The sequence below is a fragment of the Lichtheimia ornata genome (assembly GCF_029851405.1).
Source record: "Lichtheimia ornata isolate CBS 291.66 chromosome Unknown scaffold00017, whole genome shotgun sequence".
In the NCBI taxonomy this organism is placed as follows: Eukaryota; Fungi; Mucoromycota; class Mucoromycetes; order Mucorales; family Lichtheimiaceae; genus Lichtheimia; species Lichtheimia ornata.
In genome coordinates, this window is record NW_026695337.1 from 320016 (window position 1) to 339675 (window position 19660).

The window sequence follows — 19660 nt, forward strand, 5'->3', positions numbered from 1 at the left end:
TTCATTCTGTATCAATGCAAGAAACGCCCAACTGATCTCTCGTGATCCTATCAGCTTTCTTTACGGACACAGCACTACATCATACGACGTTTTGACAACAGCCAACGCTTGAAGGATCATACAACCCACATGAGATGAAAGCAACAAAGCGCTCTCTATCAGCTCCATCCCAGCATTCAGAGGAAATCACCTGTTCGTAGCTCTGCGAGTGCATCAAAAGGATACGAAATCGTGGTGTAGATAGCAAGCATTACAGGGAAAGGACTTTTGGTTGCACCAGCTTATGTGGGCTTGATTGATAGCTAGCGCTAATGCATGGATATCCAATAAAATCTTTGTCCTAGTTACGTTTATCAAAATGATAGATTGGATGTGTGTGTGCCTGAATCTTAGTTAAGGAACGCGTACGCCTGGTTGCAACACGCATGAACGGTACCCAAAAGGGTGTGTGTGGGAACTTTTTTTTCATGAGATGCTTAATGGTTGCTATGATCCTGTATGTATAGGCTATAGGTAATTATAAGGATGTTGTCTTTTGGGGAGCAAATCGGTAGAGCATGTATTGAAAGGCATTCTAGCGGAAAGAGGTTGGGGAATTACTTTTATTGAACAAGCTTGCAGCTTGCTTGGATTTCAGCAAAAAAGGGTCGTCGGCATATCCTCATCAAGCGCATTCACATGCTTCTTGAGAAATCTCGGGCCATTTCGTTTAAATGCATTCTTCTCACTCTTACGTTGACTCGACACGTTTCTTTCCCTTCTCTTTATTGATCACTCTCAACATGGCAACCGTTCCATCCTCAGCTCCTACTGCAACTGTTGCTACGACTACAAAGACTACGGTTGTTCCCGAGAAAAAGGCTGTGTCATGGAACAATTTGTTGTTGGGTGCAAGTACGTACCTTTTACACTTGTATTGGCTCTTTACATTTATGCTGACAAACACACACATTATTGCTATAGCTCTCAACATGTTCGAAGTCTCCACACTTGGTCAACCTTTTGAAGTGATGAAGACCCAAATGGCTGCTAACCGTGGTCAATCGGTTCTTGGAGCTCTCTCTGCTGTATGGCAACGTGGTGGTGTACTTGGATTCTATCAAGGCTTAATCCCATGGGCATGGATCGAAGGTTAGTAGAGAGCATCCTGGTGGTTTTCCATACACTAACGCGGGGCTTTTATATTGTTGTTATAGCATCCACCAAGGGTGCAGTGTTACTTTTTACAACATCCGAGTTTGAGTATCGTTCTCGTGCTGCTGGAGCTTCTCCATTTACGGTATGTCAATGATAACCTTGTGTGTGGGGTAAAAAAGAGATAACGGAAAAACGTGATGCCTGATTATGGACATTCATTTAGGCGGGTCTCATTGGAGGCATGGCTGGTGGCCTTGCACAAGCTTATTCCACCATGGGCTTTTGTACCTTTATGAAAACTGTGGAGGTGACTCGTCAAAAATCAGGTATGTGACAACAGAAAGGTCCAGCACCATGGCTGTAGGAGGTGGGGGTGGTTGTATATTTTTGTTCTTCTTTATGATGGACAACAATGAGACATACACAATGAAAGATCTCATACATATAGCTGATATCGGATATACATATATGCATAGCCTCCAAATCATCGACATTGCAAGTGGCATCTGAGATCTTCAAGAAGGAAGGGTTTCGAGGTATCAACAAGGGTGTCAACGCTGTTGCTGTTCGACAATGCACAAACTGGGCTTCTCGATTCGCCATTGCACGCTATGCTCAACAAATGATCCTGCGTGCTCGCCACGGTGATGAAAATGCAAAGCCTGGTGCTGTTGATAAGGTTGCATCATCCATGGTTGCTGGTGCGCTTAGCTGCTGGAATCAGCCTATTGAAGTCATTCGTGTTGAAATGGTAAATGTTCCATCATCCTATATATAGCTAGCCAGGGGATGCTCACATTATGAATCCATTCTATAGCAAAGTCAAATCAAGGTGCCTGGTCGACCTGAAAAACTTAGCATTGTAACAGCTGCCAAGTGGATCTACAAGTCAAGCGGATTCTCAGGTTTCTATAAGGGTGTGGTACCTCGTATTGGTCTCGGCATGTGGCAAACGGTGTGCATGGTCACCTTAGGTGATGTTTTGCGAGAGTACTTTGGCACAAACTAGATAACCTCAATCGTTGTGTTTTATCTTTTTCCCTTTCCCCCAATCATCTCATCATGCTCAACTACTCGAACGATGTCAACTATTCTTCCTCGTGGTGTTCAAGAGATAGATAGAAAAAGAAACTACACATTCCCATATTGTATAATATCCTCCAACTTTATCCAATTCTACAATCAATGAATGATCCTATCCATAACGAATGCCTGCATAAAGGCCTGCCATAAAAGTGGACTTGAACTGGATGTTGTGAGTAAGGAATCCGACCAAGGTTTGCCATTTGCTGTGCACATCAATGTTGCGATCTGAGCCGGATATCTTATCCCAATGCACGGTGACATATCCCTTTGCACTCATGTACTAGAAAAGGAAGATGAGGTCATGATCTTGTGGATGCTGCTAATGCTTTTTCTTTACCTGCAGAGATACAAATCCCAATCCAACCATGAACGCAAATAGTTTGCCAATCTTTTTGAGAAAGTAGCCAGTGCATACACCGAGAAGGACACCAAATGAAATTTCCCCTTTGTGAATGAGGGATCCCTTGGGTTGTTGCTGCTCTTGAACAAGCGCTGGCGCTGTAGGCTGTACCATTTGCTGACATGCGACAGGCTGCTTGAACAACAGTGGTCCACCAAAAACCATCGTAGTGGCTGCTCCTGCTCCTCCAACCATCCTTGCAACCTTTTGTGTGGTGGTCATACGTGCCAAAGGACGAAGAAAGGCTTCACTAGTGTCAATTACAATCAATGCTCGCTAGGACAAGTGGTAGTCATCCCTACTCCCCCACACATCGGATTCCTTACGCGACTTGTTGCTGGTCACCATGCCTCGTTTCAAGGAAAATGTTGCTGTAGTAGTTGTAGTTGTTCTAACGCCCACACGAGCATGACGAAAGAGGGCCAACGACATTGTGTTGTGGAGGGTAAAAGGAAAAAGAGGAGTGTAACACGAGACTTGTAGAATTACTTTATTGGAAATTGCAATACATATACATCAGCTTTTGAATCTCATTTTTCATGCATTGTTGATGAGGATGGTTGTTGTTGTTGTTGTTGGTTTGAAGGAGAGTTGATACGTGGATGAAGTTCGGTAGAATTAAGACGTTGAAAGGAAGCTCTTGATGGCATTGTGTTGCTGTTATGGGAGACACCCGTAGCAGTAACGCTACTATTATGAGAACCAGTACTTGCACGTTTGTTGCCTAGAATAAAACTAAGAGGACGTGGTGTAGCTCTTGCAGCTGATTCATTGTATTCGGGCGTTGTAAGATAAACCATGCTACGGGTGAGACTTGATGGATCGCTACTACGAGAACCATCATTGTCATCCCCATCCGGTTGTTCAAGCATTGCATATTTTGCAAACTCTTCATTGTCGCCAAAGAATTTAGCTCGTAAGGCACGTTCTCTTCGAGCTTGGAATCGATGCAATATCCAAAGCACTACCAATGTCGCCAATACAAACAAGAACACCGCAACACCGACCACAGCCCACAACCATGTCGGTATCGTACGGAAGACTTCCGGTCCATTAATGCACACATAATCGGTACTGCAAGTCCCTGATATGCATTCACGATCTTGGTCGCATGCCATCCCATTTTGCTTTGAAGGAATGCATTTGCTGTGGACGCAATAGGTTCCCTGCGTACAATTGTCACGCACAATTCGCTGTTGTACACCGTTCCCTGTGGCGTCATACGATACATAATCGGTGCTATTATATACATCAAACATAAACATTCACTGTTGTATTAGCATAAGGTGGTCAGGGTTCCTCCCATAAATGTAAAAAGAAAGCCACGTACACATCCATCGCACATCCACCACTAAGAGGTGCCGCCTTGATATAGCACGTTGAATTCAGGCATATGGCATTGTTACCCGCACATTCATCATCCCGTTGCTAGAGCAAAAATAAATCCCATTACACGTCATTCGTCGTCATGATATGGATATGCACATCAACTTACCAGCTCACAATGACCTCCTGGTTGCACCAGCGGTGTGCATTTAGAATTGCTATCTGGGCAAAAAGTGCCTCCATGACATCGTGGGGGATATGGATGAACCGCAACATTCCATCTATGCGTTTCGATAAGCATTGAATGCTGGGGCTGACTATGATTGACTTACTCTTTCATGTAATCCGAATTGGCACAACCCTTATAGTTACAAGTATTGGTGGCAGGATCACAAAAGAGGTACACGTTTTGACAGGAATCATCATACTGCCATGTTGCTCTACGCAATGAATACTATCATCAGCTCTTCTCCTATATGGTATGTGTGTGCATCATCCTTACGTGTAGATAGCAGATGCATCGCATTGCTGCCCATAGGATAAAGCAATTGTATCTTTAATGAAGAGGAGTGATAGTACAACAAGAATCTCCAATGTATAGCTGTGCATGCTGCTGATCCACAGGTATGGGTATTGTATGCAAAACGGGTTGCTGAGCAAAGGAAGATAAATAAAGCAGAAAAGAAAGAGGGAGAATACTCTCAGCGGCTCCCATGCGTTTATTTAAAGGTTATGTATGTGGCAAACTGTTGCCTATTTTCGAAGGACTTGCGATCAACAACAATTGCGCTAAAGAGTGAGAGGGAGGGAGGGGATTTGGCATACACCATGGAAATGATCTTATCAGCGTGCCTGTTTCTCGGTGCACGATTGGCTGGCAGATGATGCATCCCTTTGTTGATTTTCCTCCAATCTTTACAAGAGCATCTTTTTTCTTCTATCAAGTCGTATCATGTCTGGTACATATGCAAGGGCATTTTAAGATTGCGCATCCGCATGTTTATTATCAAGGGTATTGTTGATTGAACATAAGAAATGGGAATAAACAACCTGTTTGGTCATAGGTGTAATCGCCACACCACGCGTCTATGTACAAGGAAAGCATTGATTTGCCGAGAATGGCGAAAATCTTGGCGCACGCTCATCATTGTAATTCAGGGTGCCAAATGTTTCAGCTTTGAGACTCTGTTCATCAAGGTTGTTTATGCAACAATTGTACGTAACAAAATGGATGGTAATAAAGGGGAAAATGAATGCAAGAGGGAGGAGAGGGCGAGGAGGAGGAGGAGAAGGGTGATAAAGATAAGAAGGTGATGTTGTTGTATGATGAATGATGGTTGAGAGTACGGATAAAAGTAAACTATGCGTTGAGAAGAGGGGTGCGTTCTGTTGATGACTCCGGAGTCTTGCGACAAATGTCGTATTTACAGATGGGACACTAGAAGAATCATGATTATGATCAATTGCATGAATAGAAAAGCTAAACAAAAGTCCTACTTACAAACTTTTTATGTGTCGTCAGCCATGCATCAACACAAGAAGCGTGAAATTCATGACGACAAGGTAATGTACGTAGGATGTCGTCATCGACATAATCCTCCAGGCATATAGCACATTCTGCATGATCTTCATTATGCTGATCTTGTTTTTCTCGTCGAAACTTGCGTGTCGGTAATCGTGTTACAAAGTCAGTTGGCGCTAATTCATTTTTGCGTCGTTGTCGTTGACGTAGTCGCCATGTCAAATAGATGAAAAGCATCATGACAGCAGGTGATAAAACGACCACCAGTAACATGTCAAGGAGTGGCCTATGGATATCAAAAGTCACAACACACATCCTTGATGCCTCTTCCACACACTTGAGTTTACCATGTTAACATGTCATCCTTAACTAGCCGAACAAGCATAGGTTCCCGGAATGAGCGAGATAGTTGAAGTAGAGCTTGATATTGATGCTGTGCGACAAATACACTTGGAATCTGAACATCCGATGTGTCACCTACATGTTGTATAAAAGAAGCGTTGAGCAAAAGTAATGAATGATACGTGTGAGTGTGTGTGCTAACCTGGTGCATACATGGTGATCCAGCCGTTGTAATGTTTATCTCCGACTACAGCTGCAATGGCACCGCTTGCTTGCATGGCTCTAACCTTGTCGACAAAGGAGCACTCGCCTCGCTCAATCAATGCAACCCAGTTCTCACATGGAGGCGTCACAATATCGCATCCATAACGATCATCTTCATGTGTCGGTGGTAAAAGACTTCCAAGCACACCTTCTTCGGTTAACCTTGGTCCAAATGCTGCAATACGATCAATGTATGTCTCGTTGGTTGCCTGCAATAGAAGAGAGCACATGTTGAGAATACGTTGTTGTTGTTGTTGCCGTCTCCTTCAATAGCCTATGCCCCACTTACGACGACGATAACGGCTGCCAAGGTAATGTCCGCCAATGCCGACAGCAGCAATGTTATGCAGAGACACCAACTGCGAATCATGATGGGTAGAATGTACGATGGTGTCTAGGTGTTGCTTTCCGATCGATAAAGAAGAGAAGAAATAAAGAGAAAGTGTGTTGATATGTTTATAACGCAAAAAAGTGAAGCAATAAACGGAAGAGAGAAAGAGGGAAAACCGGATAGAGTCGAATGGGAAACTCAATTTTGAACGTATGCTTGGGTTGTCACGCATCACACTCACACACATACACGCACACACATTTATACATATAGACGCATCCTTTTCGAGTGAAATATCTTTTTACTTGTCCCCCTTCCTTTGACTATAGAGAAAGTCTCTCAGCTTGTTCAACAAGTTCTTCTATACATGACCATCCATCTTGTTCTTCATCCCCATCCACCACGAGTCGTGGTACCTGCTGGGTATTCTAATAATCATGCCATCCATCAACACATATTCGCCGAGACATGATCGCTCTTCTTTTTCTACTCACCAAACTACAACTTGGATGTACTTGTAATGTGATCTTGTTATCTGGTCCATATTGCCATCGTTGCGTATCCGCCTGATATTTTGGTAGTCGTCTACCTTGGACGAGGGGTTGATTGGTCTTGGCTTGTTTGACACTCATCACTATTAAATGTACACGGGACCGAATCACACTGCATGTCAGCAGATATTATAGTAGATACACATAACAACACGCTTACCACAACCAGAGAGTCGGTTGACTAGGAAACCATCACTATAGGTCCACTGTTGGTGTTTTTTCTCTCCTGCAGGTGGTCGCAGCTCGATCCTTGCTCCTGGCTACATGCCAAAAAGAAGAAGGTCAAATCTCATTCCACTCCTTGATCGCTGCCCATTGTGCTGTACCTGCCACGACTTGTCAACCACGGTCAAAACGTGTTGAGGATGGGTATTAGCTTGGATATAGAACCACCCTGTTGGGAAAGCTTGATGCTTCATGTTGTGTATGTATGTCTACGTCAAAAGAAGTACCTCAATAAACCCAGCTTTTGCCCTTTCTAATCATCCAAAAGTCTGCAGTTCTTTTATTCTCTTTGATGATTCTTCCAGCTTTTCAGTGATACTATATACTTGTCCTAATAGACATCCTTCAATGAGTTTACATGGTCAACATACACCATTGATTCGTTCTTTACCTCTTTCATTAGCCTTGGCTTGTTCCTCCAAATAGATGTCCCTATCCCTGATGATGGCTTGTTTTTGTACAGCAATAATGGTCCCTATCACCCGATTATTCAATACAATGACATCATCTTGGTTGTAAGCTTATTACCTGATACATGCAGTATTCGAAAGCTGCAAGGTATGTGTTCTATCCGCCTGAGGAAAAATAGTGATGCTAACAACATATCGGCATACTCCCGATGCACTCGTATGATGCCCACTCGTGTTGATGGATTGAACCATTTCACTAATAATCCTTGTTTAGTGCTTACTTGGCTCTCATCATCATCATCCTTTTGATATACACGACTCACCCACAATACCGCGACTCATGCCATTGCCGAAATCGCCATAGTTTGCAGTAATCGACAACCATACGTTATTCAGAATCGTCCTTTCAGTGATATTCAATGGCGTACGAGGGAAGACAACCTTGTCATGTTGTATAATAGGATCCTCCAGTAACTCGAACAGCACCCACCGCACTTTGGTTCTGACCATATTCGGCTCACGGAAAGGAAAAGGCAATTCGCGATACAAATTTTCCAGCATGTCCACCCCTCTCTGGCAGCAAGCCATATGCGTCGACTGTCATTGGCTGGGTACGTACGCACGCCTATATAAAGCTGCCAAGAACATCCGCCTCGACCTACTCAACCTCTTTCCCATCACAACCACCACCATGAATCCACTTCCTATTGATAATCTCATGTTGAATCCACAACAACAGCTCGATATGGAAAAATGGCACAAGAAGCTTGTAGGAAAGGTTGTTCTCAAGGACAATGAGGAGACTGCACTTGGCGCTGACGAGGTATGTACATACAATGAATACAACACTCCCATTCCCTTTTTCTTTCTTTGTCTCTCTTGGCAATCTATGATTTGTATCAACACGTCTTGAATGTTCTTTGCTCACCCTTTCTTTGGTTTATAGTATGTCCGTGAAAAAGATTTGCCCAAACCCAACCGAGTATTACCTCCCAATTCCCCCATGACCATGGATTATCGCCCAAACCGCTTGAATGTCTTTTTAGACGAGAATCGTAGAGTTGTCAATCTTAACAATGGATAAACGCAACGTCTTGGCTACACAAATCGGAATTGCATGGGTCATAACATCACCGATGATGCAGTGAGGATTGCCTTTTAAATACTTTTGGATGTGTTTTTATTTTGTAATGGAAACAAATGAATGTATGAGTGGGTTGTATGTATCATGTTACTACTACATGTGTTTATGTGTGAGAATGACAGCTTGTTGGTTGCCATCACTACGACATAGGGTTGTCAATGTTACGCTGTAAACGGCCCATTGAATACAAATGACACCCCCCCAAATTTGTAATGTGGTATATAGAATTTAGATTTCATTTGAATTATATTGTATGATGATGTGAAAGATGGTTCATTATAAGGTGTGCTCCAAAAGGGCAACGGCAGCAATGGAGAGGAGGGGGATCGGGAACGAAGCAAAATCCGGAGTTGCATTTAAATAGATATTTCAGGCTAGAAGAGCATCAGCTGCTTAAAAGCTTTTGTTTCTCTTCCAAGATACTAAAAATCAGCCATGGGTGTTCCCGCATTCTTCAGGTAAAAGCAACAAGGATATTAGCTATAGAAGGCGTGTGAATCTAATCCTATGATAATCACCTGTAAAGATGGCTGTCAGACAAGTTCCCCAAGGTTATCACTCAAGTTGTCGAGGAGAAGCCAAAGGTAGTCAATGGCAACACCATTCCCGTTGATACGACAAAACCCAATCCCAATGGCGAAGAGTTCGACAATCTCTACTTGGATATGAACGGCATTATCCATCCGTGCTGCCATCCGGAAAATAAGGTAGCGTACTTGGACTTACTTTGGGTTGATCGTGTGTACGTCAAGGCTAATCTTGCATTGTAGCCTGCCCCAGAGACAGAGGACGACATGATGATAGAGATCTTTGCTTACCTTGACCGCATTGTGGATATCGTTCGACCCCGTCAAGTTTTGTATATGGCCATCGGTACGATCGATCTTTGAGAGCTTGTCACGACGTGCAACTGCGGCATGTGTTTTGGATATGTATACTAACTACACTATATTAGATGGTGTTGCTCCACGAGCCAAAATGAATCAACAACGTTCACGCCGTTTCCGTGCTGCACAACTTGCTGAAGCCGAGAGAGAAGCCGAAGCCAAGGTGGAAAAAGAGCTCAAAGGTAAAATGGGATATGCATGGCGTATACGAAAGTAGGATGGCTGAAACATTGATATCTTTATTAGCCATCGGTCAGGAACACCAACTCCCTGAAAAGAAGAAGCACTTTGACTCCAACTGCATTACACCTGGTACACCTTTCATGGCTCATTTAGCTACGTGTTTACGTTATCATGTGGCTGCCAAGCAAAACAGTGATCCTCTTTGGAAAGACGTAAGTAAAAGAGCATTCTGGAATGTGTACATGATACTCATGGGATACATGATAGCTCAAGGTGATTTTGTCCGATGCTACTGTACCTGGTGAAGGTGAACACAAGATCATGGAATACATTCGTGTCCAACGTGCATTACCACAACACAATCCCAACACAAAGCATGTCATTTATGGCTTGGTAAGATACTGGATTGGTCTACTTTATTTGGAACAAAAGCTTATTGTCATTGTTTAGGATGCCGATTTGATTATGCTTGCTCTTGGTACCCATGAACCCCACTTCAAGGTCTTGCGTGAGGATGTATTTGGTGATGACAAGAAGGGATGTCGTATTTGCGGTAAAACGGGTCATATCGCAGCTCATTGCAAAGGTAAGCAAGAGATGGTGATAAAGATGATATGGATGCGTGATAACTAATAAGGATATGCTATGATAATAGCCACACCCCAGGAGATCGCTGCCATCAAAGAAGCCAAGAGAGCCGCCGAGGGTGAACTTAAACCTTATGTCTTTCTCCATGTTAATATTCTTCGAGAGTATTTGGAACATGCACTGAAATTCAATGTCCCGGGCATCCCATGGAATTTGGAGCGTGCGATTGACGACTGGGTTTTCATGTGTTTCTTTGTGGGCAATGACTTTTTGCCTCACTTGCCATCATTGGAAATTCGAGAGGGAGCCATTAGCACACTTAGTTTGCTCTGGAAGCAGTGTATGGTCATGATGGGTGGATACATGACTGAAAATGGAGAGGTGCGTGAATGGCATATGCTGGGTATGGCATGACATTGTGAGCGTGTGCTGATTTGTGTGTGTGTATATATATATTCAGGTGGATCTCAAACGTGTGCAAATTTTGGTCACTGAGCTGGGCAAGAAAGAAGATCAAATCTTTACTGAACGGAGAGAGAGTACGTCATTGAAAAGATCATTTCATTTGAATGGATCATGTTTGCTGACAATGCATGTCTTTTTGCAGAGGAGGAACGTCGTGCAAGAAACGCTAAGCGCAGAAAACTTGAGAATGAAGCTCGAAACAATCGACCTCTTCAGGGACATGATTTTGGTGCTATGACAGCTGTGCCCGTTCAAAGCTACAATAACCAAGGAATGAGTAACAGTGCTGTTGTTGAGAACCGAGCAGCCTTACGTACCGAGAACCAGAACGCAGCTGCTTCCCTCAAGGCTGAATTGATGGGTTCGTCAGATGCCCAAGTACCCTCCATGAATGATGATGCTCCACATGGTGTCAAGCGTAAAGCCGAAGAAGAACTTGCCCCTGAGACTGGAGAAGAGGAAGAGGAAGAGGAAGAGGATGAAGGACCAGCAACAGCTGAAGACATCGATCTTGAAGCCGCAGGTCGTGCTATTCTTGAAAAGGCAAAAGCTGATAAGAAAGCAGCTGAAGACGCTGCACGACAACGTGAGCCTGATGATGCAGTTCGGTAGGTTGTCATGGTGATGAATGCTGTCAAGCAATAATGTCTAATCGTATGTTGTAGGTTATACGAGCAAGGATGGAAAGAGCGATACTATCGCATCAAATTTGGTCTTGAATTATCTGATACGGAAGCGATCCAGCAGTAAGTTTTTACGCAATGATGAAAGTCCAACACTAATTAATTTGTTTTGCAGCATCGTACGATCCTACGTTGAAGGTCTTGTTTGGGTATTCAAGTATTATTACAAGGTAACTTGGACAAGAAAGAACCACTATATGAATGCAAGCTGATAATACGATCATGTAGGGATGTCCATCTTGGTCCTGGTATTTCCCATATTATTATGCACCAATGGCTTCCGACTTTGTCAACATTGATTCATTCGACATTAAATTCGAGCTCAACGAACCTCTCAGACCTTTTGAGCAATTGATGGGTGTCCTTCCACCAGCAAGGTACTATGATTGGTGATGAGTGCTCTATACAAGGTTTCACTAATGCATATCATTTTTAGTCGTGATCACATCCCAGTGGCATTCCATGGGCTGATGACTGATGAAGATTCCCCGATTCATGACTTTTATCCCGTTGACTTTGAAGTGGATATGGACGGCAAGAAATGGGAATGGCAAGGTAAAGAAGGAGAGCTTTGTGCTTTGAGATAAGGTTTTCGATGACTTATTTTATGTATGCAGGTGTTGTAAAGCTTCCGTTTATTGAGACATCACGATTACTCGAAGCGATGAACACGGTGTATGAGCAGCTAAACGATGAGGAGAAGGCGCGAAATTCTGTTGGCAACTCGATTCTCTTTGTGGAAGAGCAACACAAACTTTACAATTCCGTCAGCACCGTTTACACCAAGCGTGCCACCGAAGGCAATTTGGTCTTGGATACAAGGTTAAGTGCTGGTATGACTGGTTCGGTGGATAAGGATCCCGATTGTATTCCACGAAGCACGCTACGCACTCCATTACCAAATCATGACTTGCCCGATATCTCCAATGACAAATCCATAAGGTAGGTTGCAAAGGAACTCGCCTATATCAAATACTCATATTAACATTGTTGCTTTTAGTGTTGTGTATATGCTACCGCCATTACCAAGGGGTTATCAATTCTCATCAAATCTCTTACGGGGCTTGAAGCTCGACAAGACTACACTTGGATATGAAGATTTGCAGATGGCAACGTTTGAAACCATCAATACAGGACGGCGGCAGAATACCTTTGGTGGTAGCCGGGGATGGGTTCCACAAATTAACCACTTGCAAGAATATCGTGAATAGTAAGTGTACATGTATATACGGAGGTTGTTAGTACACAGAGACCTAATCTTTCATGTATAGCAACTCTGGCCGAAATCGTTACAGGAACAATGGATATGGCCAAGGCGGTTACTATGATCCTTTTGAGCAGCAGCAGTATTATCAACAAGGCTATGCTGGTGGATATGATAATAGAAACCATGGAGGTTATTATGATGGATACCAGTACCAGCAGCAGCAACAACAACAACACTACCAGTATCATCATCAACAACAGCAACAGCAGTACGGGTATGGTCGAGGTGGTGGTCGAGGTGGTGGCCAATACGATCCTTATGCACAACAACAATATCACCATGGTGGTGGATACCGAGGAGCTCCATCTGGTGGTGGTGGTGGCTATAGAGGAGGTTATCGAGGAGGCCCATCTGGTGGTGGATACCGAGGAGGAGCACCTCGTGGCGGTGGTGGCTATCGTGGTGGCTACAATGGAGGATATTATGGTGGACGTCGTTGATCGTTCAATAACAACATTGCCCTTCTTTAAACAAAATTCAGTTGATTCATGTATGTTATTTTTAATCTGTTATAAAAAGAGTATTCTAGTGCTTGAAATATGGGTTTGATAGCACTATCAAGCATTTCATTGTGTGAATTCTTGAATGAGATCCATACTGCTTCCTTCTAGGGAGTGATTAAATTGAATGATTGGGAGTCTTGCCTTTGTCCTAAGCACGAAGGTAGTAGAGCATACACAGTAACATAATACATAAGGAAGTCTCGAGTTAAACACGTGTGAATGATGGTCATTGTTTATGTTATTTAGTATAAAGAGCACAATTCATTATGATGGATACAATGAAGAGGGAATAATATCAGGTCAGGCACTGAGCGGAGGTATGGGATATCATTGGCTGGTTCGCAACCCGTGTAAACAAAATTCTATTCCAAGAGGCACAACTCTGGCACAATCCCTTCCTTCCCGCCACTCGCCATTCACCCAACCGTTCCCTTTTGTCGCTATGGCTTCGAGACACTTGTGCTATTCACGGTCTGTAATTCTTGACGTTCTGCGAGCCATTGTCTCTCGATCTCCACCTCCACCACCTTCGATTGCGCTGCGTAAAGGTTATTCGCACCCATGTCAGGCCACCAATTTCATCACCAGGGCACCCTTGCACCATCATAATAGTACGTCACTTTACAGGCGATTTCTCCACACCAAGCAAGCTCAACCTTTGGCGCAAGAGATTGACGTTATGGACATTTTGCAAGAACTGGAACCTGAGCGAGCACCAACACAACGTGAACGATCTAAGGAATGCCCACGCGACGCCACTGTAAAGAAGCGACGACGAAAGCTACCTTGGTGGGTCGAGAATCATTATGGCTCGAGAGGTCTCAAACCAAAGCGCTTAAAGAACAGGAACTTTGAGCAATTCAATCGAGCCATTTATTATACCGTATTGCAACAACAGATGAACAAGGCTGTCAACCTATTGAAGGACATGGAGCATCGTGGAATCAAGCCTGATGTATCGACCTATACAATGATCATCAATGGATATTGTCGAGCAACAGATATGGAGCGTGCTATGAAGTGGTTTTATCGAATGAAGAAGAACAACGTTGAACCTGATGTATTTACATATACCGGCTTGATCGACGGATACATGCGGATAGCAGATGTACCCCATGCAGAAGGTCTATTTCGATCAATGATGAACAAAGGCATTCGACCTAATCGGGTGACATACAACATTCTGATGCATCAATCGGTCATGCAACTTGATATCGAAACAGCTGTACGATTCTGGGGCAATTTGGTGGAAGCAGGATTACGACCTGATGTATACACGTATGCAATCATGATCCATGGATTGGGATTGGAGGGACAATTGGATAAGGCATGGCGATTATACGATAACATGGTGCGCCAGGAGATCAATGTCAATGAGGTGGTAGCCACATCTTTGATGGGGATGCACGTCAAGGCACATGACAACAATCACGCCATTCAACTCTTTCGGCGGTTTTTTATTGAAGAGCAGCGACCCATGACAGCACACACACGCAATGTCCTCCTCAATGCTCTTATTGCAGGTGCTGATCTTCCAACCATTCAATCCTATTATCAGCAATACCTGGATTTCCTCAATTTACCAAAGGATCAACGTGCTGATTCAGCTCCTATTCTTTTCGAAGCGGGTGCTCATGTTGTCACTTTCACCACGTTTATGCGCTCCTTTTTACGTCGCGATGACCTGCCAATGGTCAGCCAAGTATACCAAGACATGATGGCTCGAAACATCAAGCCTACCACGGTCACCTATGGAATCCTCATGCTTGCTCATGCTTATATTCCTGATCCACACTCTTGTGCCAAGATCCTCCAAGAAATCAAGGCTGCCGGGTTGCCTCCAAACGCCGTTCTTTATACTATTGTCATGCGTGCATGGGCCAAGGCTGGTAACTGGGAAGAGACTAAAAAGACTTATGAAGAAATGAAGGCCGCCAATATCCAGCCAACCAAGTTGACCATGTCCGTTCTTAATTGGGGTAGCCGCCAAACCAAATAAAAGCATTGTAGATAAACATCTTATAATATTAGTTGGATATATTCGATTCGAGATTAATCTTATTAAATCGTTCTTGTATATGCTTCACAACAACATGTCAAAAAGTAACTTTTGGTTCTTCCAATCTAAATCTGCTTTGGGTTAAAAGGAGGGAAACGTTGGACTTGCAAATTCATGGAGCTACTAGTCATTCATTTACTCACACCCCTAGTACGCACGTCAACGCACCCAAATACGAACAGCGTCTTTCCACAATACGCTACCCATGATGATATAGATAACTTCGACATTGCATATAGCAGCACAGGGAGCTATTTTACAACAACCATTGTCTACTATCAGCCCTCCTTCTCGAACCAACCTCAAGTATCTTTATTTTTTTAGTATGCTAGACGACTTTTACAACCAGCAATCCGTTAGCCTGTCGCTATCTAAAAGCAATGGCATGATTGGTTAGTGACACCATTGTCGTGTGCCTAGTCATTTATACTTTTGGATGTCGTGAGATTTGAAGCAACTGCTATTTGTATTGTTCTTCACTAATCACCGCTAATGATTGATACAATGTAAAGAAACGCTGAAGCCCTTGAAATCTTGTGGATAAGAAAGAGTTGTTGAAAGATTAAAGGCAACGCAAAAGTATCAAAGCACATGGTACCCATGACTTAAAACTATCAAACCTGTAGCCTTGCAACGCGATGATTCATTTTCCGCATGCATAGTTGTAGGTTGCCATGAGCAATCTAGATGATCTTGGGAAGTTTTTTAATGTCAGCAACGACGCAATGTCACTGACACCGTATAGTATAAAAGGCATGAGGAGTAGTAGCAGCTGATCTTTTTCCCCTTTATCATCCTTACCCCAAATAGTGAAACATGCCAGGTCGTGGATTTGCAACGCGTGCTATTCATGCAGGATTGGAAGCCGATCCTCATACAGGTGCTATCATTCCACCTGTAACATTGGCTACAACATACAAGAAGGATTATGGGCATGAATTGGAGGTAAATGGAGGTATTCCCACGGTTACTGATTGATACAACAATCTTACGTACATACATACAAAAGGGATACTGCTATACTCGACTCGATAACCCAAACCGATCCAACTTTGAAACGGCCGTTGCTGCTCTTGAAGGAGCATCCCATGCGGCTGCATTTTCCTCGGGCATGGCTGTGGTCGCTGCTGTTCTCAGCATGATCGATGCTGGATCCCATATCGTCACGAGTGATGGTTGTTATGGTGGCACTTACACCTCCTTTTCAAAGATTGCTACGAAGCATAATATTGATGTCACATTTGCCGATCTTCGAGATCCAGAATCCTTGCACGCACATATGAAACCTAACACCAAGGTATTGTACATGTTATAGTTTGCAAGCTGTTTTATTCAGGTATAGAAATAATGTATGGATAGCTTGTATGGATCGAAACACCGACCAACCCAACGCTTCGTTTGGTGGATATTGCAGCAGCTGCCAAGATTGCACATGAGCATGACGCCATTTTGGTTGTTGATAATACGTTCATGACACCTTATTTTCAATCTCCCTTGGAGCTTGGTGCTGACATTGTTTCTTACTCAGTGACCAAGTATCTCAATGGCCACTCGGATGTTCTCATGGGTGTTGCACTAACCAACAACAAGAGCTATCATGATGAATTGACACAAGCTCAAGGTGTACTTGGAGGTGTGCCTTCCCCATTTGATTTGTTTCTTGCACGACGTGGTTTGATGACATTGGAAGTGCGTATGCAGCGGCATGAAACAAATGCAAACGCTTTGGCCAAGTATTTGGAAACGCGCTTGGATGATGCTATTGAAGAAGTCATTTATACTGGATTGCCAAGCCATCCACAACATGAATTAGCCAAACGCCAACAACGTGGATTTGGTGCCGTCATCTCAATCCGTCTCAAGAAAAAAGAAGACTGTGATCCGGTCAAAGTATTTATCAACCATCTCCAAATAGCTGAGAACGCCACATCGCTTGGTGGCACCGAAACAACAGTATCTGTACCTCACCAAACGGGATCACATGCCATGTTGCCCGAGGATTTGTGTCGTAGCTTGGGTGTTGATGGATATCTTGTTCGCATCTCAGTCGGTATTGAAACACTTGATGATTTGATTGAAGACTTTGGCCAGGCATTAGATAAGGCGTATGCATAGTTGACTTGCAAGGTTATAAATAAAATGCTTATCATTTGGCTCTTTATTGATCAATATGAATGATATCTTGATGATAGCTGTGTCATGGCACTAGTATCATGGCAACAATGCATCACGTGCTATTGACATGGCAACCCCTTGATGGCGGTATTGTATGTGTATGGATGAACAAGCGGGTTTAATTGGGTCGGGAAAATGAAGTTCCATTCATAAGGAAGTGCTCCTCGAGGATTTATTATACTTCTTGTTTGTACACCATCATGTCGTTGCGCAAGGGACGTAATGGCAAAAGCTCGCCTGCTTCAAGTTCACGTCCATCGAATCAGAGTTGGGAAGACGATGAGTACGCCCAAATTATTGAAGGGTTGAAACGCATCTACAATCACAAGATTCGACCACTTGAAACAACCTACAACTTCGAAGGTACCCGCCTAGTCCATATTGCTCGACCACATACCATCAACACTGAACGCCTCAACAGGTTTTCATTCGGCACCATTGACTGACTCTGATATCGAGGCGAAGCCTATTGTGTTGCTTATTGGCCAGTATTCGACCGTATGTGTATTATTGGATAATGCAATCAGGCACATGCTAATGATGATTTCTATTTTATAGGGAAAAACGACATTCATCCGCTATCTCCTTGATAAGGCATATCCTGGTGAACATATTGGTGTGGAGCCAACGACTGATCGTTTCGTGGCTGTGATGAATGGAGCCGAAGATCGGGTGATACCCGGCAACGCAGCTGCTGTGAACCAAGATTTGCCCTTCCGAGGATTGAACCGTTTTGGTCAAGCATTCTTGTCTCGTTTCCAAGTCTCTCAGACACCTTCATCCGTGCTTGAAAATATGACAATTGTGGATACACCTGGTATCTTAGCAGGCGACAAACAACGCATTGAACGTGGATACGATTTTACCTCCGTCATTGAGTGGTTTGCTCAGCGTGCCGATCTCATTCTCCTCATGTTTGATTCACACAAGCTGGATATCTCCAACGAATTCAAGAATGCCATTCATTGTCTACGTGGTCAAGAAGAAAAGGTGCGCGTGGTTCTCAACAAGAGTGATATGGTGAGCCAACAGCAATTGATGCGAGTGTAAGGTTTATGTCATAACGTGATGGACCAATGCATGAATCTAAATTTTATTTGCTACTAGTTACGGCGCCATGATGTGGTCACTTGGCAAGGTGGTTCAAACTCCTGAAGTAATGCGCGTGTACTTGAGCTCTTTTTGGACTGAGAAACCACCCAATTGCTTTGAAGACTGCCGGGAACTCATTGAAGCTGAATCAAAAGATCTGTTGAGAGATCTTAAGGACCTTCGACGCAATGCAGCTATTCGCAAGATCAATGAAATCGTGAAGCGCGCACGTTTGGCAAGGGTAGGTTTATTATATTTAATCTCTACAAGATCTAATGTATACTTTAATGCAGGTTCATGCTTTGATCATTAGTCACCTAAAGAAGGAAATGCCTTCCATGTTTGGCAAGAAGAAGAAGCAAGAAGCATTGCTCAACAACCTTGATCAAGAATTCCTCAAGATCCAGCAGCGCCATCACTTGCCACCTGGTGATTTCCCCAATCCAGCCAAGTTTAAACAAAATCTCGCTTTGTATGATATGGACAAGTTCAAGTCTCTCAAGGAAGATTTGCTTGATCGTGCTGATGAGGTATGTGATGAAGATGATGATGATGATGTTTCGAGATACGACGTATTCAAACATGGTTGGTTGCTTTTTATCATAGGCATTGTCGGTTGATCTTCCTCGTCTCATGTCCAAGTTTCCTCAAGTCAATCCAGAGCTGGAAGAGTCTCAACGCAACCCATTCGAGGAGATCGATCAACCTACCAACGGCGAGTTGCCTCCATCTTACTGGCACTTTTCTTCGGTAGACAAGCCGGCCTATATACCCGTTTTCCAAGGATTACACCCTCGTGAAGGCAAAGTGAGCGGTGGTGCAGTGAAACCAGTTTTGATGGATAGCGGGCTGCCAAATGACATACTTGCTCAGATTTGGCGTCTCGCAGACTTTGACAGTGATGGCTACATGGATATTGACGAATTCGCCGTTGCAATGCATCTCATCAAGGCTGTACAAAATGGTGCTGAACTTCCAGAAAAGCTTCCATCCACAATGTTACCTAGGAAATTCTAATGC

At 43.5% G+C, this 19660-nt stretch overlaps 11 protein-coding genes across 11 annotated transcripts; 6 read left to right on the forward strand and 5 right to left on the reverse strand.

Annotated features, from left to right (window-relative positions):
* Positions 1-782: 782 nt before the first annotated feature.
* Positions 783-2146, forward strand: O0I10_004639 (uncharacterized protein; the record flags this gene model as incomplete). Its single annotated transcript, XM_058484696.1, has 6 exons — positions 783-894; positions 964-1131; positions 1197-1279; positions 1361-1463; positions 1614-1888; positions 1955-2146. The coding sequence occupies 6 exons, from the start codon at positions 783-785 to the stop codon at positions 2144-2146; spliced, it is 933 nt and encodes a 310-aa protein (XP_058344573.1).
* Positions 2147-2332: 186 nt separating this feature from the next.
* Positions 2333-3055, reverse strand: O0I10_004640 (uncharacterized protein; the record flags this gene model as incomplete). Its single annotated transcript, XM_058484697.1, has 3 exons — positions 2333-2503; positions 2561-2868; positions 2950-3055. 3 exons carry the CDS (start codon positions 3053-3055, stop codon positions 2333-2335), a joined length of 585 nt encoding a protein of 194 aa, XP_058344574.1.
* Positions 3056-3153: 98 nt separating this feature from the next.
* O0I10_004641 (uncharacterized protein) lies at positions 3154-4558 on the reverse strand (the record flags this gene model as incomplete). Its single annotated transcript, XM_058484698.1, has 5 exons — positions 3154-3862; positions 3954-4051; positions 4119-4230; positions 4282-4389; positions 4452-4558. 5 exons carry the CDS (start codon positions 4556-4558, stop codon positions 3154-3156), a joined length of 1134 nt encoding a protein of 377 aa, XP_058344575.1.
* A 751-nt stretch (positions 4559-5309) lies between these two features.
* On the reverse strand, positions 5310-6447 carry O0I10_004642 (uncharacterized protein; the record flags this gene model as incomplete). The annotated part of the gene is made up of 5 exons (XM_058484699.1): positions 5310-5387; positions 5451-5757; positions 5819-5948; positions 6016-6286; positions 6367-6447. The coding sequence occupies 5 exons, from the start codon at positions 6445-6447 to the stop codon at positions 5310-5312; spliced, it is 867 nt and encodes a 288-aa protein (XP_058344576.1).
* A 284-nt stretch (positions 6448-6731) lies between these two features.
* On the reverse strand, positions 6732-7378 carry O0I10_004643 (uncharacterized protein; the record flags this gene model as incomplete). Its single annotated transcript, XM_058484700.1, has 4 exons — positions 6732-6836; positions 6903-7042; positions 7120-7219; positions 7286-7378. The coding sequence occupies 4 exons, from the start codon at positions 7376-7378 to the stop codon at positions 6732-6734; spliced, it is 438 nt and encodes a 145-aa protein (XP_058344577.1).
* Positions 7379-7441: 63 nt separating this feature from the next.
* Positions 7442-8104, reverse strand: O0I10_004644 (uncharacterized protein; the record flags this gene model as incomplete). Its single annotated transcript, XM_058484701.1, has 4 exons — positions 7442-7515; positions 7576-7659; positions 7713-7850; positions 7918-8104. The coding sequence occupies 4 exons, from the start codon at positions 8102-8104 to the stop codon at positions 7442-7444; spliced, it is 483 nt and encodes a 160-aa protein (XP_058344578.1).
* Positions 8105-8285: 181 nt separating this feature from the next.
* O0I10_004645 (uncharacterized protein) lies at positions 8286-8678 on the forward strand (the record flags this gene model as incomplete). The annotated part of the gene is made up of 2 exons (XM_058484702.1): positions 8286-8417; positions 8541-8678. 2 exons carry the CDS (start codon positions 8286-8288, stop codon positions 8676-8678), a joined length of 270 nt encoding a protein of 89 aa, XP_058344579.1.
* A 495-nt stretch (positions 8679-9173) lies between these two features.
* O0I10_004646 (uncharacterized protein) lies at positions 9174-13251 on the forward strand (the record flags this gene model as incomplete). Its single annotated transcript, XM_058484703.1, has 17 exons — positions 9174-9196; positions 9265-9445; positions 9509-9611; positions 9694-9807; positions 9872-10020; positions 10076-10201; positions 10259-10394; positions 10464-10777; positions 10857-10935; positions 11004-11469; positions 11527-11607; positions 11660-11714; positions 11773-11921; positions 11981-12099; positions 12162-12486; positions 12545-12754; positions 12816-13251. 17 exons carry the CDS (start codon positions 9174-9176, stop codon positions 13249-13251), a joined length of 3066 nt encoding a protein of 1021 aa, XP_058344580.1.
* A 382-nt stretch (positions 13252-13633) lies between these two features.
* On the forward strand, positions 13634-15313 carry O0I10_004647 (uncharacterized protein; the record flags this gene model as incomplete). The annotated part of the gene is made up of 1 exon (XM_058484704.1): positions 13634-15313. One exon carries the CDS (start codon positions 13634-13636, stop codon positions 15311-15313), a length of 1680 nt encoding a protein of 559 aa, XP_058344581.1.
* Positions 15314-16189: 876 nt separating this feature from the next.
* Positions 16190-17488, forward strand: O0I10_004648 (uncharacterized protein; the record flags this gene model as incomplete). The annotated part of the gene is made up of 3 exons (XM_058484705.1): positions 16190-16318; positions 16383-16670; positions 16733-17488. 3 exons carry the CDS (start codon positions 16190-16192, stop codon positions 17486-17488), a joined length of 1173 nt encoding a protein of 390 aa, XP_058344582.1.
* A 260-nt stretch (positions 17489-17748) lies between these two features.
* On the forward strand, positions 17749-19657 carry O0I10_004649 (uncharacterized protein; the record flags this gene model as incomplete). The annotated part of the gene is made up of 6 exons (XM_058484706.1): positions 17749-17911; positions 17970-18046; positions 18107-18594; positions 18656-18881; positions 18934-19170; positions 19247-19657. 6 exons carry the CDS (start codon positions 17749-17751, stop codon positions 19655-19657), a joined length of 1602 nt encoding a protein of 533 aa, XP_058344583.1.
* Between the last annotated feature and the right edge of the window lie 3 nt (positions 19658-19660).